Source organism: Rhinichthys klamathensis, unplaced genomic scaffold, assembly GCF_029890125.1.
Source record: "Rhinichthys klamathensis goyatoka isolate OS25496 unplaced genomic scaffold, OSU_Roscu_1.1 h1tg000048l_1, whole genome shotgun sequence".
NCBI classification, from domain to species: Eukaryota; Metazoa; Chordata; class Actinopteri; order Cypriniformes; family Leuciscidae; genus Rhinichthys; species Rhinichthys klamathensis.
Genome location: NW_026606594.1, coordinates 662845 through 677444, shown reverse-complemented (window position 1 = coordinate 677444; position 14600 = coordinate 662845). Strand labels below are relative to the sequence as shown.

Below are 14600 nucleotides of genomic sequence, written 5' to 3'. Positions count from 1 at the left end.
AAATTTATGATCTTAATATTTAATTAGGTCCATATCCTGAAGGCCACGTTTCAGAGGTCAAGTATATTTTGCTATTATGTTTTTATGATCTAAAATGACTTTCCTGTAACTAATCTGTTGATTGGTTGGCAATTCATGCACAGCAAACACTTTCAGAATTTCTATGAATTAATCTCCTTGTCATTGATTTAGAGTCATAATACATTTTTAATGGCACTTGCAAACATTTAGACGCTGTTGTAGTTATTGTCAGTGACATTTAGGTTTTCGATTTAAACATAATGAAAAAAAAGCAATAACTTTAACCGATAGCGTGACTCATTTGAGTGTTGTTGTAATAATATGGAGCTATACTATAGCAATAGCACTTATACAGAAAACAGCAGCACTTACTGTAATTAGTATGCTCAGCAAGCAGGTCTCGCCAGATGAGCAGAATTAGCATATCAATTAAAGTTCTAATGCAGGATGTAAATTACAAAAGTCTTAGAGTGCCTCAAAGCACCTCACTTGGTCACTTTGAAAAGTTACTACAGGTTTCGAAAAGCATATTGGACTCGAATCACTAGCGAAAGGGCAATTAGCATGTGTGAACAGCTTGCGTCTGCATGCCGTTGGGGCAGATTTCAATCGATGGCACATAAATAGGATGAAGAACAGCTCTAAAAGCCCCAGTTATCCTTTGGGATCCCCTGCAGCAATTGTCAATGAGCTCCAGTCGGCTACTCCGGGATGCATTTTTTTTCATCCATACGCCAAGTGCATTCCAAGTGCATTGATGATGTAAATGTTAAAAGCCAATATTCATTACCAATGGAGATTATTTGTCAAGTGTGTGTAATTATTTAAGCTGTAATTTGTAAGGCTTACAATGGGCTTGAGTGGGCCATTGCTCAGAATATTTGTAAATACGTTACATAGCTGTTGTAACTATGAACTATTGGTTAGAGTTGCATGAAGATTCTTCAAAACTTAAATAAATAGATAAAACCAAGCAAATTTGAGTGTGTAAAAAAGAATCTTCTTTTAAACCGGCAACCGAATGATTTACATTTCGACAAAGCAAATGAAAGAGTCTAGGCTTTGAAGACGTTTGTTATATATCGACTTGTGTCTTTTTCCCTCAGAGAGGATGAAGCTGTGAAGGTCGAGGAACTGGGAAAAGGGTGTCTTGCATGCAGAGCATTTTCAAACAGCTTCTTTTTTTTTCTTTTTTTTTGCCTGACACGAAACACACGAGACAGGGAAGGTGCTGTTCTTTCAGTTTCAGAGAACAGAAAACGGCTTGGTTTGCCATTTGGGAATCTGGCGCCTTGAAGTCTCTGAAAATCCTTGGTGTTTTTTCTCACAGTTCCCTGTGTATGAATGCCTTAATAATGAGCAAGGCCCCACAGTGCTGCACCTTTAGATACAGTGTGGCTCAGCGGGAAGTACTTTTGTCTTCCTTTACATTCTCAGTATCCTGGTGTTCTTATGAATTCAGATTACAGTGCAGGCACCTGTGCAGGTTATAGGATGCACTTTATCTTACTGCTGAATTCACAGCACAAAAATAACATGTTGAGCTATTCTTACAAGCTGTGAAAAAAAGTTTCAGAGATGCACTACATGATCAGAAGTGTGTAGACATCCGGACACTTTCCCTTTGCTGCTATATCAGCTTCCACAAAGGCTAGACTTGGACTCGACCACAGTCTAAGAGAGTCAATCTAAAGGTCTTTGTAAAGCCAATGTGGAGATGTTTAATTTGGCTTTTAAGAATGTAGTATCGGAAGTTTGGTGAGAATATTGGGTTTAGAGGTTACTGGTCCTTGAATATCAATCCACCTTAAAGTATTTTAAAAGGGGTCTCATCATGGGCGTAGGTTTGGTCTCAGCTTTGGTGGGGACAACCCCCGCCGGCGGGAATTATTTTGTTGTAAGATAAGTAACAGTGCTTTAATGGCGATTTCCTTCGTCATTTCAGACTGCTGGCAATACAGAATATCACAATACAGAAGTGAATCTACTTCATCTCATTATATTGTATCCTGACCCTTCTATTCTATATCAAATTCTATTGATATATTCTATTCTATTCTAAAAAAAAAAAAGTGCATTAGATTAAACTGGGAAGGGTCATAAAGCTTGCATATTGTCCTAGGTTTACTGCTTCTATTGTTCTCAATTGTAAGTCGCTTTGGATAAAAAGTGTCTGCTAAATGAATAAATGTAAATCTGTTGTGGTTTGATGCTGTCTTTCCTGCATACAAAATGGTTAATTAATTCCGTTGTCTATCCTATGGCTAGCAAGTTTAACCCTCCTACCAGATATTGTTATTTGGATATTATCAATCAAATAATGATTCATTATATTTGAATAACCAACAGTGTTAACTTTTGCCTTTTTAACATTGCCAACATGTTTTTCCAGCACATGTGTCTAGCAAGTAGGCTACACTACAAATACATTACATAAACAGAATGTAGAAACGAAAAATGTCTCAGATGATCCACTGTTTATGACTGCAAGATTCTAAGTTAAGGTAGGCTAATTAACATTCAGTGACTTGCTAACGTCTATCATGATAGTGCGACTTCTATGAGTCTATCCGTGCTGCACACCCCTAATTAATGCTCCTAACCGTGAAAGATTGCAGAAGCTAGGTTTAACTGTAACAATATCCTGGGTAACCAGGATCACCAGTTAATACTATTTTCCAGTAGAATCTGCATTTGAAAGCCTGGTCAGTCACTACTACTGCTAGTTATTTGTGTGGCTAGTTATTTTTGCCTACTTACACTCTGCTTAATAAAAAAGCTTCGTATGTCCCCTTTCTTCTTCTTGGGTGACATAGCTGATCTACAAAGTACAAAAAGGGCAAAAAAACCGGAATATTAAAATGTTTTACTCTGGCCTTTGTATATGGCAGGCAGAGAGACAGCCCTGGTAACTTACCGTCGGCGTCGTCACGCGCGCACACACACACACACACACGCACACACCACCCGCTCGCTGCCAGTGAGTGCAAGCACAAAAAGTAGTCCCGGCCCGCGCGTGTAGCCTGCCTATCAGATACCCCGCCGCCAATCAAATTACGGCGTATCTTGTTCTGTAGTCGTCCTGGCCGTTGGAATCGATCCAAATAGCAGCGCAAAGATCCAAATGCAGCGCAAATATCAAAATAGCAGTTCAAAGGAGCTTGCTAAATATTGGTGGGGACAAATTTGTCACCTCAAAATATTGATTGGGACTAGTACCTAGCGTCCCCCCCTAAACCTACGCCCTTGAGTCAGCTATACAGATCTTGTATAAGAGCCATATAACACACTAGAATTGCAGTCTTGAATCCAAAGGAGATTGCTTATTCTTAGCAACATCAACTTATTTTTTATTTTTTTAAAGGAACGATACTGGTGCTCATTTCTGAAGAGCAGGTTGGCATATTTTGGCCAATATAATGTTTAGACTACATAAGATACAGTATAATGTACAACTGATCACAAAACAATCCATGTTGAAATGAGCATCAATAGCTATGTTCCCATCCATTTGTAATATCGCTTAAAACATTTGTGAACGAAGCACCGTTTCCATCCAATGTGTTGAAGAGAACAAAATTTAGCTTCTTGATAAACTGGCACTAAATATCTCTAAGAAAAGTAGAAAAAGCCACATATATAATTTTAGTATATAATAAATTACTTGCGCCTAAGAGCACGCAGACGAAACGCAATAAACACAGTCATGTTATCTTGCTTTTTGAGGCGGATACCTGTTGTTTGGGAATGCAGTCGTGTAAGACAGTTCTGGAAGGGAATTATACTAAACCACTTTGACGACAGACTTCGCTCAGGCATTTCAGAATGACCAAAACAGCTTTTCAGAAGCTGTGCAACGAGATTGGTCCTCTGATTAGTCAAGTTTTGCTGTCTCATCACGCAAAGTCACATGACTTTTTTGATGTGCATCGAGGAATTTATTCGGTAAATGTGTTTCCAGCGCGTAATTTATCTGACTAAATTTTTTGTGTGCATTTTTACAATTTATGTGCATGTTGGCATTTACATCCATTTTTTTATGCGATATCCCAAAATGCACATAAAAATAGGTTGATGGAAACATAGCTACTATTAAGTTTTAAATATCTAATAAATATCTTGACGAATCTGACAATCTCAAAATGGCCATATTATCTTGTAAATCAGGCTTGGTAATATATTGGTCTATCTATATTTCTCAGTCACATTTCACATTCACTGACACTTTTGAACTCTTTGGTTCCCACCAGGCAACAGTGGCGGCATTCGCAGCCAGTGAGGGTCATTCCCACCCGAGGGTGGTGGAGCTGCCCAAGACGGACGAGGGGCTTGGCTTCAATGTGATGGGTGGAAAAGAGCAGAACTCACCGATCTACATCTCACGCATCATCCCTGGGGGCGTGGCTGAGCGGCATGGTGGTCTTAAGAGAGGAGACCAACTCTTGTCCGTCAATGGAGTGGTGAGTTGCCAGGGATGTTACCTTTTGTACTCTGTAACTCTGTAAAATTAATATGCATGTGTGTAATTTAAGGACATACATACCTATTTCTATTTTAAAAAAAGACATACAAGACTTTAAATGCTGAGGCACTTTACTAATTATGTTTTGGTTATTCACACAATGACAAGAAAATGATCAGTATCCATAATTGGATGGAACCTAACAAAATGGAATTAAAGAGCAAAAGACATGAGGGTATTAATTCAAAATACATTAAAGGTAGATATTTTAACCACTTTTTATTAATATATCTATATCACTATATTATAATTTCTATTCTTGTATAAAATACGATGGAAAGTTTAAGACAAATCAGCTAATACCACGAAACATCTCAGAATTTATCAGTGCTAATACTGTAGCATGCGCTGTTTTCACATTGAAACGAATTTCACTTCATTGAGGATGATGTCATCACTTTGTTAGTTGAATTGATATTATTAAAATGCAGGATGGAAAGTGAAACCCTATAAAAAAATCTAGTTAGAATATGGGAAAATTACAAAAAATGGGAACATATCCTTAAACTTAAGTTGTAAAACTATTTAAAATTCACTTCTCTGTTTACTTAATGAGTTTTCTATATTTTATCCAATGGATTTAGACATGCATGATGGGGACATGAAACGTTACTGCATAGTAAGAATGACCTGTCAGCGTTTAGATCAATTATCCTTAAATGCACAAAGGAAGCATTTCACAAAATGTAGGAGGGTTTTTTTACAGGTAAAGTAGGGAAAACAACTTAATTGTTTGTGCAAAAAAAACGATTTACATTTTCTTCTGAGATGTTTTTTTTTATAGCTGTGTAGAGCTGTCAAATACGATGCCATCATGCTGGAGGGCTTTATAATTTATACAGATCAGTTTGGGCTGAAGTGAAGTTTACAGCAGAAAGTTTTTTACATTGATCTCAGTGAATTTCTAACAGTCTAAAAGGCTGATCCCACCATGGTATAATATGGTAATAAATCAATTTTTGCACCTGTTATTATCTCAGACCCATTAGAGACTGAAATTTTCTAATCTTTCATTCTACTAATGCTAAGCTTGACATTTTAAAATGCTAAATGTGGACAAATAAGACAGAAAGCTTACAGCAGGAGTGTATGTAAAACTGAAAAGGACAGATTTCAAAAGACTTAATCTTTTCATAAATCGCTGTAAATTTTAAGATGTGTCAGACTGTCACTGAAGCCAGATGAGAATGAATCTTTGAATAAATCCGAATGAGTCTTTCAGTAAAAAAGCTGTCTGCTGAAGGGAAGCCTTTTGAAGCCAGTTTCTTTGCTCTTCTCTGCAGACATTCCAGATTGTTACAATTTTATTACATGAAGGAGTAATTTGAGTTTATAGAAACTAATGTCCACTGCTTGTGCTTACTCGCTCGAAGATGACAGAGGATCCATTTGATTTCATTTGCGTCAAAGACTGTAAAGGAAGGCATTTTGGGACAGCATTTGGGAAGTAATTTCTCATTAAACCAAACATGTTACGGTTCCTGAGCTAATAGGAAATTAATGGCTCTTTTGTGCCAAAATGTAATTGAATGTTCATCACCGTGGAGTATTTTCTAGTGCAGTTTTGAGCTGACAAAAAACTATGAGTTTGGATATAATAAAGTTCCAGGAGCCATCAACAAACCATTGGACGCGCAAAGAGAGACGAAGCGTTTGCAATTCGTTCCTTTGATTTAGATGAAATGAACAACAGTTTGCTCAGAAAAACTGACTACTGAATTATTTTCCTCAGAGCGTCGAGGGTGAACACCACGAGAAGGCTGTGGAGTTACTGAAAGCAGCCAAGGACAGTGTCAAACTGGTGGTGCGTTACACCCCTAAAGTCCTGGAGGAGATGGAGGCGAGGTTCGAGAAGCTCCGTACCGCCCGCAGACGCCAGCAGCAGCAGCTGCTCATGCAGCAACAGCAGCAGCAAAACCTGGCCGCCCAGCAGAACCACATGTCGTAGGTGAGGCTTTTCATTGCTTTAAGGGTAACAGGACCTCAACAGGGTGGCACACAGAGAGGTAGCTGCCCCACCAACCCTTGAGGCCTGTGGGAGATCTGGTACTGCATGCTGCCTGTCACCAGTGGAACGTTGTTCTGAAAACAGACAGCTATTGTGTCTGAAACTCAGCTGTTATGTCATGATGTGAGATAATGAATCAGTTGAAGAAGCTGGCGAGGAGTGCTGATGACATCACAGATTGAGCTCAATAAAAAGGATTCGCTTATCAGGCAGTTGTCCAGACATTGAAGGATCACACTTAAGGGACTTTCAAGGGAAAATTAAGAACTATTTAGATGAGAAATCAATCGTTTTTTATTACTGCACCTTAAGGGGCCTTTTAAGTCTGTAAATCTCACTGATGGAACATTTGTTTTAGTAATGCTTTAAGTTAAAGGGATAGTTCACACAAAAATTAAAATTGACATCATTTAGACTACTCAACCTCATATCATTCCAAATGTGTATTACTTTCTTTCTTCTGTTGAACACAAAAGAAGATATACTAAAAAAAAGTCTCAGTAGTACTTTTAAGTCACATACAATGGGGTCAATGGGGTCCAGTGTGGCCAGAAGAAAGTCATCAGGTTTGGAGCAACATGACGGGGGGTAAATGATGACAGAATTTTTTTATTGAACTATTCTTGAGCCAACAATAGCCGCTCTTCCACCATCGGGCCAAACCGTTGTCGTTGCTTAACCGTTCCATTCCATGTGAATTTTCCACTGTGAATAAAAAGCAAATGCGTTCTACCAGTACGTTTCAGCACGGTTGGCCAACAAGCTTGATGAGCATAAGAAACTTCTTTCTACTAAATTAAAAAAAGTATATTTCTAAACTTTCGAACTTGCAAAGTATGCTTCCAACTGTGTCTCTAGGAACATTTAGAGCCTTTGCTATCTTTTTGTATCATGTTCCTAGTTTGTGAAAGGCGATGATACCTTCTCTTAACTTTTTGGCCCATTCTTTTGACTTAGCCATATTTCTAACTTGCAGTCAAACGTGACACTTAAGAAACCTAGCCAGTAGGGCTGCACGATTGTGACAAAAATCATAATTGTCGATTATTCCTTTGAAATTGTAATTGCGATTATTAATTACGATTATCATAATTTACATTGACTGATGTTTTAAATGGCTTCATACCATGTTTAAAGCAACTTCATGCCATATTTTTATATAAAAATAAAAAAAACAAGCTGAAAATACTCTTCCTGAAAAACTTATTGATTTTCTCATTGCCACAAAGGTAAACGATACATTGGTTTGGTTTCTTTAAATAAAAAAAGTACAAATATGCAATAGTATGCATGGTATAATTGTTATACTAAAACTAAAATTAAAACAATGGAAAAACTCAAGATAACCTGTAGAAGAAAAAAAAATGAGATTGCCTTATCAAGTATTTTGGCCTAGAACACAAGCCATAAAAATACTTCGAGTTTTCAGGAATGAACAACATCAAGTTGTTCATCAACATCAACCCCGCGCTGCAAACTGTATTAATCGGTACCATGTCTTTTGCAATAAAATGCGCAATCGCTTCAGTTACCTCGATCTGCTTTTGGGAACCTGCCGGGTACGGAGAAGCACAAAACAACGATTTCGTGATGGGTGTCCGTGTTGCAGTTCTCGCATCACTTGGTGCTTTTTTTTTTTTATGCTGACACACTCATATTGCACTCTGTGGTTGAATTTTAAATGGTTGAATAAATTTGTGGTGTTGCTTGATGGAGCAGAAACAGTTGTTCGACACAACTTACACAGTATAACACGCTGCTCGACGTCATCTCTAGTGAATTCGAAATAATTCCAGACCACTGATGTAGCTTTTCTTTTCGGTTCAAATGGTGGATTCTGAGCAACACTTTGCACGTTATCGGAATCAGATGTTTCTTTATCAGCAGACATGTTCATGAAATAAACATTACACGAGATACAGACGTGACAGTGGACAGTCAGATCGTTGATAAGGACACGCCTACAGACTATTATTAAAAGTGTTGATTTGCCTGTCTGTCACAACGTGACATGATCTAAACACGCCTCTTAAGCACGCAGATTTTTTTTTTTTTTTTGTAATCGCGGCTTTGGACGATTACGTAATCGTGGCATCCATAATCGTGATCGCGATTAGAAATTCGATTAATTGTGCAGCCCTACTAGCCAGTTCAGATATTTCATGTGTTCTAGCTCAAGCACACTTGGTGCAACTAATGAAGCCCTTGATTAGTGAGACAACACCTGTTTTGCAGATTTGTGCTGTTGTGAGGATTCTATTCAGGGGGTTGAATCATTTTTAAACTGCAGAAGTCATTAAAAGTTACATTTTCAGTAAAATTTTGGGAAACCACTTGAAACATTTGTTGTGTTGAGCTATTTCAATTACTTTTGTTTGATTTGTTCATTGCAAACAGCTGAAAGTCTGTACATTTGCAATGGGGGTTGAATAATTTCAATTGCAACTTTATATATATATATATATATATATACACACACACACACACACACATACAGGCTTATAAAATACTTATAAAATACAGGCTTATAAAAAATTATTTAAAAAAAACTATTTGGTGCTAATTGATATGTCATTGTCAGAATAATTTACAAGTACCTTTACATCACATATTAACTTCTGAAACAGCGCCTCCCTCCTATATTGAAAAGAGAAAGTATGTCATCCTTTATCACTTCCAATATCACTGTTCTGAAATAACAGCACTCTTATTATCTCGAGACGTCTTTCATCTTTGCAAATGCAATACAATAGGAGAGAATTCTATTAGTCAGTCTTTTCCAGACAAACCAAAGCACATCTCATTGTATTAATGATACTCGGGCCCATCTCTTGCCTCATTGCCTCCTCACACCATAGTTAGCTCTAAGCAGCAGTATAGTTGGCAGCATTGTAACCTCGCCTTACAAACCACCCAAGCCTAAAATGAAGCTATAAGCAGTGCCGACTCAAAAGCATGTCCGTGTGGATACACTTCTCACAGAGGCACTGGCCTCTGTACACTTATCACTAGAGGCCTAATGGAATTCCTTGTGCATCTCTTGCTTGTGGATAAATCCTTGGCTATAAAATCATATGTGCTTGTGAGCTGCTGAGTATTTTTGGGACATTATGTCTGGGCAAGAGGATCATGGTGAGAGAGCTGAGCCCCAGATCATCCCCTATCAAGACTGGCATTTGGACCAAACAGAAAAGCCACAGTCACCAGAGAGCACTCTGCCAACACTAAACCACTTCACACACACACACACACACACACACACATATCTGAAAAACAAATCAGATCAGTTCAAGATCTATTATAGATCGGGGGATTCAAGGGGGAGGCACAAAATATCTAGAATTTATCAGTTATAAATCATTTAACAATGAAATGCTAAATCATATATACACTCACCTAAAGGATTATTAGGAACACCTGTTCAATTTCTCATTAATGCAATTATCTAATCAACCAATCACATGGCAGTTGCTTCAATGCATTTAGGGGTGTGGTCCTGGTCAAGACAATCTCCTGAACTCCAAACTGAATGTCAGAATGGGAAAGAAAGGTGATTTAAGCAATAGGCTATATGCACGCATAAGTTCCGCATTTGACGCAAGGCTGCTCTTCAGTTTCCGGTTGGGGAGATTTAAAGCGGAGGAAAACCGAGGAAAACGGGATTATGGCAGAGTCTTCAAAATTTACTGTCCTCCCGTCTTTGAAACGAAACTTTAATACGTTTAGATGTAATTTTATATATAGTTATGTTTATTTAATATAATAAACAAAGAAGCATAAACAAAATGAGGGGTGTCTGTTTTTGTGACTAACGTTTCTTTAGTATACCCATAGAGTATAAAAACCAATATAAATTCTCGGTATAGCATTGGACTCTAAGATCGGCGGAAGTAATCCAGCATCCTTAGACCTTCACCGGAAATACCGCCATGCATAGAGCCCATTTTGAGCGTAGCATGGTTGTTGGTGCCAGACGGGCCAGTCTGAGTATTTCACAATCTGCTCAGTTACTGGGATTTTCACGCACAACCATTTCTAGGGTTTACAAAGAATGGTGTGAAAAGGGAAAAACATCCAGTGAGCGGCAGTCCTGTGGGCGAAAATGCCTTGTTGATGCTAGAGGTCAGAGGAGAATGGGCCGACTGATTCAAGCTGATAGAAGAGCAACTTTGACTGAAATAACCACTCGTTACAACTGAGGTATGCAGCAAAGCATTTGAGAAGCCACAACACGCACAACCTTGAGGCGGATGGGCTACAACAGCAGAAGACCCCACCGGGTACCACTCATCTCCACTACAAATAGGAAAAAGAGGCTACAATTTGCAAGAGCTCACCAACATTGGACAGTTGAAGACTGGAAAAATGTTGCCTGGTCTGATGAGTCTCGATTTCTGTTGAGACATTCAGATGGTAGAGTCAGAATTTGGCGTAAACAGAATGAGAACATGGATCCATCATGCCTTGTTACCACTGTGCAGGCTGGTGGTGGTGGTGGTGTAATGGTGTGGGGGATGTTTTCTTGGCACACTTTAGGCCCCTTAGTGCCAATTGGGCATCGTTTAAATGCCACGGCCTACCTGAGCATTGTTTCTGACCATGTCCATCCCTTTATGGCCACCATGTACCCATCCTCTGATGGCTACTTCCAGCAGGATAATGTACCATGTCACAAAGCTCGAATCATTTCAAATTGGTTTCTTGAACATGACAATGAGTTCACTGTACTAAAATGGCCCCCACAGTAGAGGTCTGCACGGGCTTTAAACTGAAGCCCGAACCCGGCCCGTACCCGCGATCATTTAACCCGACCCGACCCGACCCGACAATTACATTTACATATTAAGCCCGAACCCGACCCGAACCCGAGGTCCATTCTGTTTCTCACAGCAATACCATTTTTGCAATATGCTATGTTGTATTTAATGATTGCTTGACATATTAAACAAATACATGTAGGCGCAGCGGCCCTATCAGCAGGCAGCACAGCAGTAAGAGAAAAAACTTACCAAGTAATTTTTTGCTTTATCAGACTCATGGTTTGCTTGTTGTCGTCGGCTGTTTGTATTGTGACTGAAATAGCGCGCGAGAGCGGTAGCACATGCGCAAAACAGTTTTGTGATATAAATGATATGATAAAATAAAACAAATAATTAAAAATATTATATTCATATATCATTATATTTGAGAGAGAGAGCCTGTATGCACATATTGCACATCTGCGGACGTAGCCTATACTTTCTCTCTCGCGCGTGCCGGTCACCACAACACAGCAAGCAGGCAAAGCACACGGCACGCAAACTATATATAGCCTATTTCGTTTTTCTTAGTTAAACCCGAACCCGAGGCTGTTCATTAACATTAACCCGAACCCGACCCGAAACCCGCACATTTTTCGGGACCCGTCGGGCTCGGGTCGGGTAGCAGACCTCTACCCCACAGTCACCAGATCTCAACCCAATAGAGCATCTTTGGGATGTGGTGGAACGGGAGCTTCGTGCCCTGGATGTGCATCCCACAAATCTCCATCAACTGCAAGATGCTATCCTATCAATATGGGCCAACATTTCTAAAGAATGCTTTCAGCACCTTGTTGAATCAATGCCACGTAGAATTAAGGCAGTTCTGAAGGCGAAAGGGGGTCAAACACAGTATTAGTATGGTGTTCCTAATAATCCTTTAGATGAGTGTATATGAATTAAACATCTGGGAACATTACGTGCACTGCTGAGCTCTCTAACATTTTTTTTTTACACAACAAACTCCAAAATTGTCAATTTACTAAAAGGCTTGTATTGGCAAATTCATTTTTTTACTCTTAGGAAAGCGAATTGCAGACAAGGGAAGTATACTTTTGGCTTTTGTTTCTGTTAATAAAAAAGTCTAATGTCTAAAAGAAAATTGTGTTTTTGTTATTTCAGCAGTACAAGAGGACATATCTTAGCTTATCGGGGGTTTCAGGGCTCTGCATGTATTGACTTTAACAATGGGGGACCGTGGAGTTAGGCTACATGGGTTGAGAACCTAGTCTAAAATAAGCTCATTTCCAATAGAGAGGGCTGATATCTGAAAAGATTTTTGAAAAACAACTACAAAGCATATGGGAAAATAATATGAGACATGCCTAACAGTATGTGAACTTTATGTAACCTGCCAACAAATAAATATTGAAATTTATCAGAAAATGTTAATTTTTTCAAGGCTTTTCATAATGTACAAATGACTTGTCTGCAAAGGAAGCATGCGATGCCACCTTTCCCCCGAAACAAGGCATCTCATAAATAATATAAATTTTGGAATGGCCAAAAAGGTCAGAAACACACTGTCTAGACAGCCTAGCGCACTAGATTTTGGTATAAAGCTAAATAATTTGAAAAGCCCAATTTATATTCAGCTATTAACATAATTGTCTCTCAGCTTTTGTCCTTCTGGTTTTTCACAGGCTGTTCCAAAAGAAGAAAAAGTAGAGGACATTGGGTGAGACTTAATCTCACTGACGTGATGTAAGGAGGTCCGAGAGATCTCGGAAGAGGAACCTTACTGTTCTCCAGTGAAGACTATCCTCTTTCAGTCAACTACCTACAACTCAAAAAGGTTGAAAACTCCATGATCTGTGTTCCAAATTGGTGCTTGGAAAAATGTGGCATGATGTCATAGAGAAAGGCTAGCACTGAGTACATTGTTTTATTCTTATTTGTTCTTATTTCAGTTGTCTGGAACCAATCGCAAGTTGTGACCCTCTTAAAAAGTCCCTATTGTAGTTTAGTGATAATGTGATAAAGCGTTCAACAATTTGTTTTTATTTTCATTATGTTTTTGTTGCCACAGCGTTGTACAGTAACGAAGGATTCTTTTGGTGCTGGTGTCTCTGTGAAAAGAAAGCGGTTTTTATGTCAGTAGTCCGTAATTGGATAACACTGAGGTATTTTATACCATATTGTAGCAAGGAATATTTTGTAAAGAAAGTAGATTTAGCAATAACATTTGTTTTGTCGTATTCTACTGTCAAAGTATGGGTAAAAAGTGAACTTTAAGCGTAGAAGATTCGTCTTACAAGGGTAAAGTTAATATAAAACTGTATCTTATGCACCATGTGACATAAGTCAGACTAAACCATAAACACCATTTGCACAGAATTTTCTTATGATATCACTGTATCACAGTGCCATTGACAGAGATTATTAGAGAAATTTGGCATATTGTATGGTGGGCATATTTAAAGGAAAAGTGTGTAATTTTTGCAAATACTCTCTCTGATCCCACGATAATATACAAATTTAACCATAAGTAAAAAGTGTAAACACTGCATTGGTATATTAGAACACTGCATACACTATTTGTTTGCGCATCCAACCAATAGCGTGATTTTGGGGATGGACTTCATGTTTGGAAACCAATGGCATAAAGGGAGTGTTCTGGAAACCTGTTTGAAAGTAGTCCTTATTTTCACAATTTTGTTTTGTGGCACAAGTGGTGCGGAAATTACACACTTGACCTTTAACAGGTCCTGCATGCATAACAGCTGTACAGTTTTGATGCGGTTTTATGGTTGTGATGTCACTAGTCCTGAAATGAATTCTAATTCAGAAATATTCTATTTAAGTTCAGACATAGTTCATATTATGAAAATATTTACTTTGAAGACAAACAGAATGTCAAACACAGATACATGATATCTACTAATGGAGGTAAATTATAACAGTATTTTGTTATGTTAAAGTTCTATTTTCAAGTTTATTGTCTTAGATAAAGATTGTTTTGTGGTGTTCGGTAATTTCACATAACCGACCACCTCATTCACTAGAAATATTTTAACATTGTCCTGTTTTGACAATCAATTTAAAAAGCAAGAGTTTTGTTTTATTTTCTAAAAAATGTTATCGCATTTTTATTTCACAACTTCTTTCCCTTAACTCAAGCCGTCAAAAGATGGCAAAATGTCTATCCATTGCAGCGCTGTAGTTGTACTGTTAGTTGAAGTCATATAGAAGCAAAACTGTAAATCAGCAAGTAGTTGATGACCACCAGTAATCAAAGGTAAAATTGTAT

The 14600-nt window shown here is 38.3% G+C and overlaps 1 protein-coding gene across 2 annotated transcripts in view; it reads left to right on the top strand.

Moving 5' to 3' along the window:
- The window catches only part of lin7a (lin-7 homolog A (C. elegans)), a 54841-nt gene extending 40530 nt beyond the window's left edge, over positions 1 to 14311 (top strand). Inside the window, exons 4-6 of one of the 2 annotated variants that reach the window (XM_056247459.1) lie at positions 4272 to 4481; positions 6276 to 6487; positions 12994 to 14311. In XM_056247459.1, the coding sequence (XP_056103434.1) occupies positions 4272 to 4481; positions 6276 to 6487; positions 12994 to 13018 (447 nt within the window). In that variant the 3' untranslated portion in view covers positions 13019 to 14311. Of the gene's footprint in view, positions 1 to 4271; positions 4482 to 6275; positions 6492 to 12993 lie in introns of both variants that reach the window. The other variant, XM_056247460.1, reaches the window with a different exon arrangement.
- Positions 14312 to 14600: the final 289 nt, after the last annotated feature.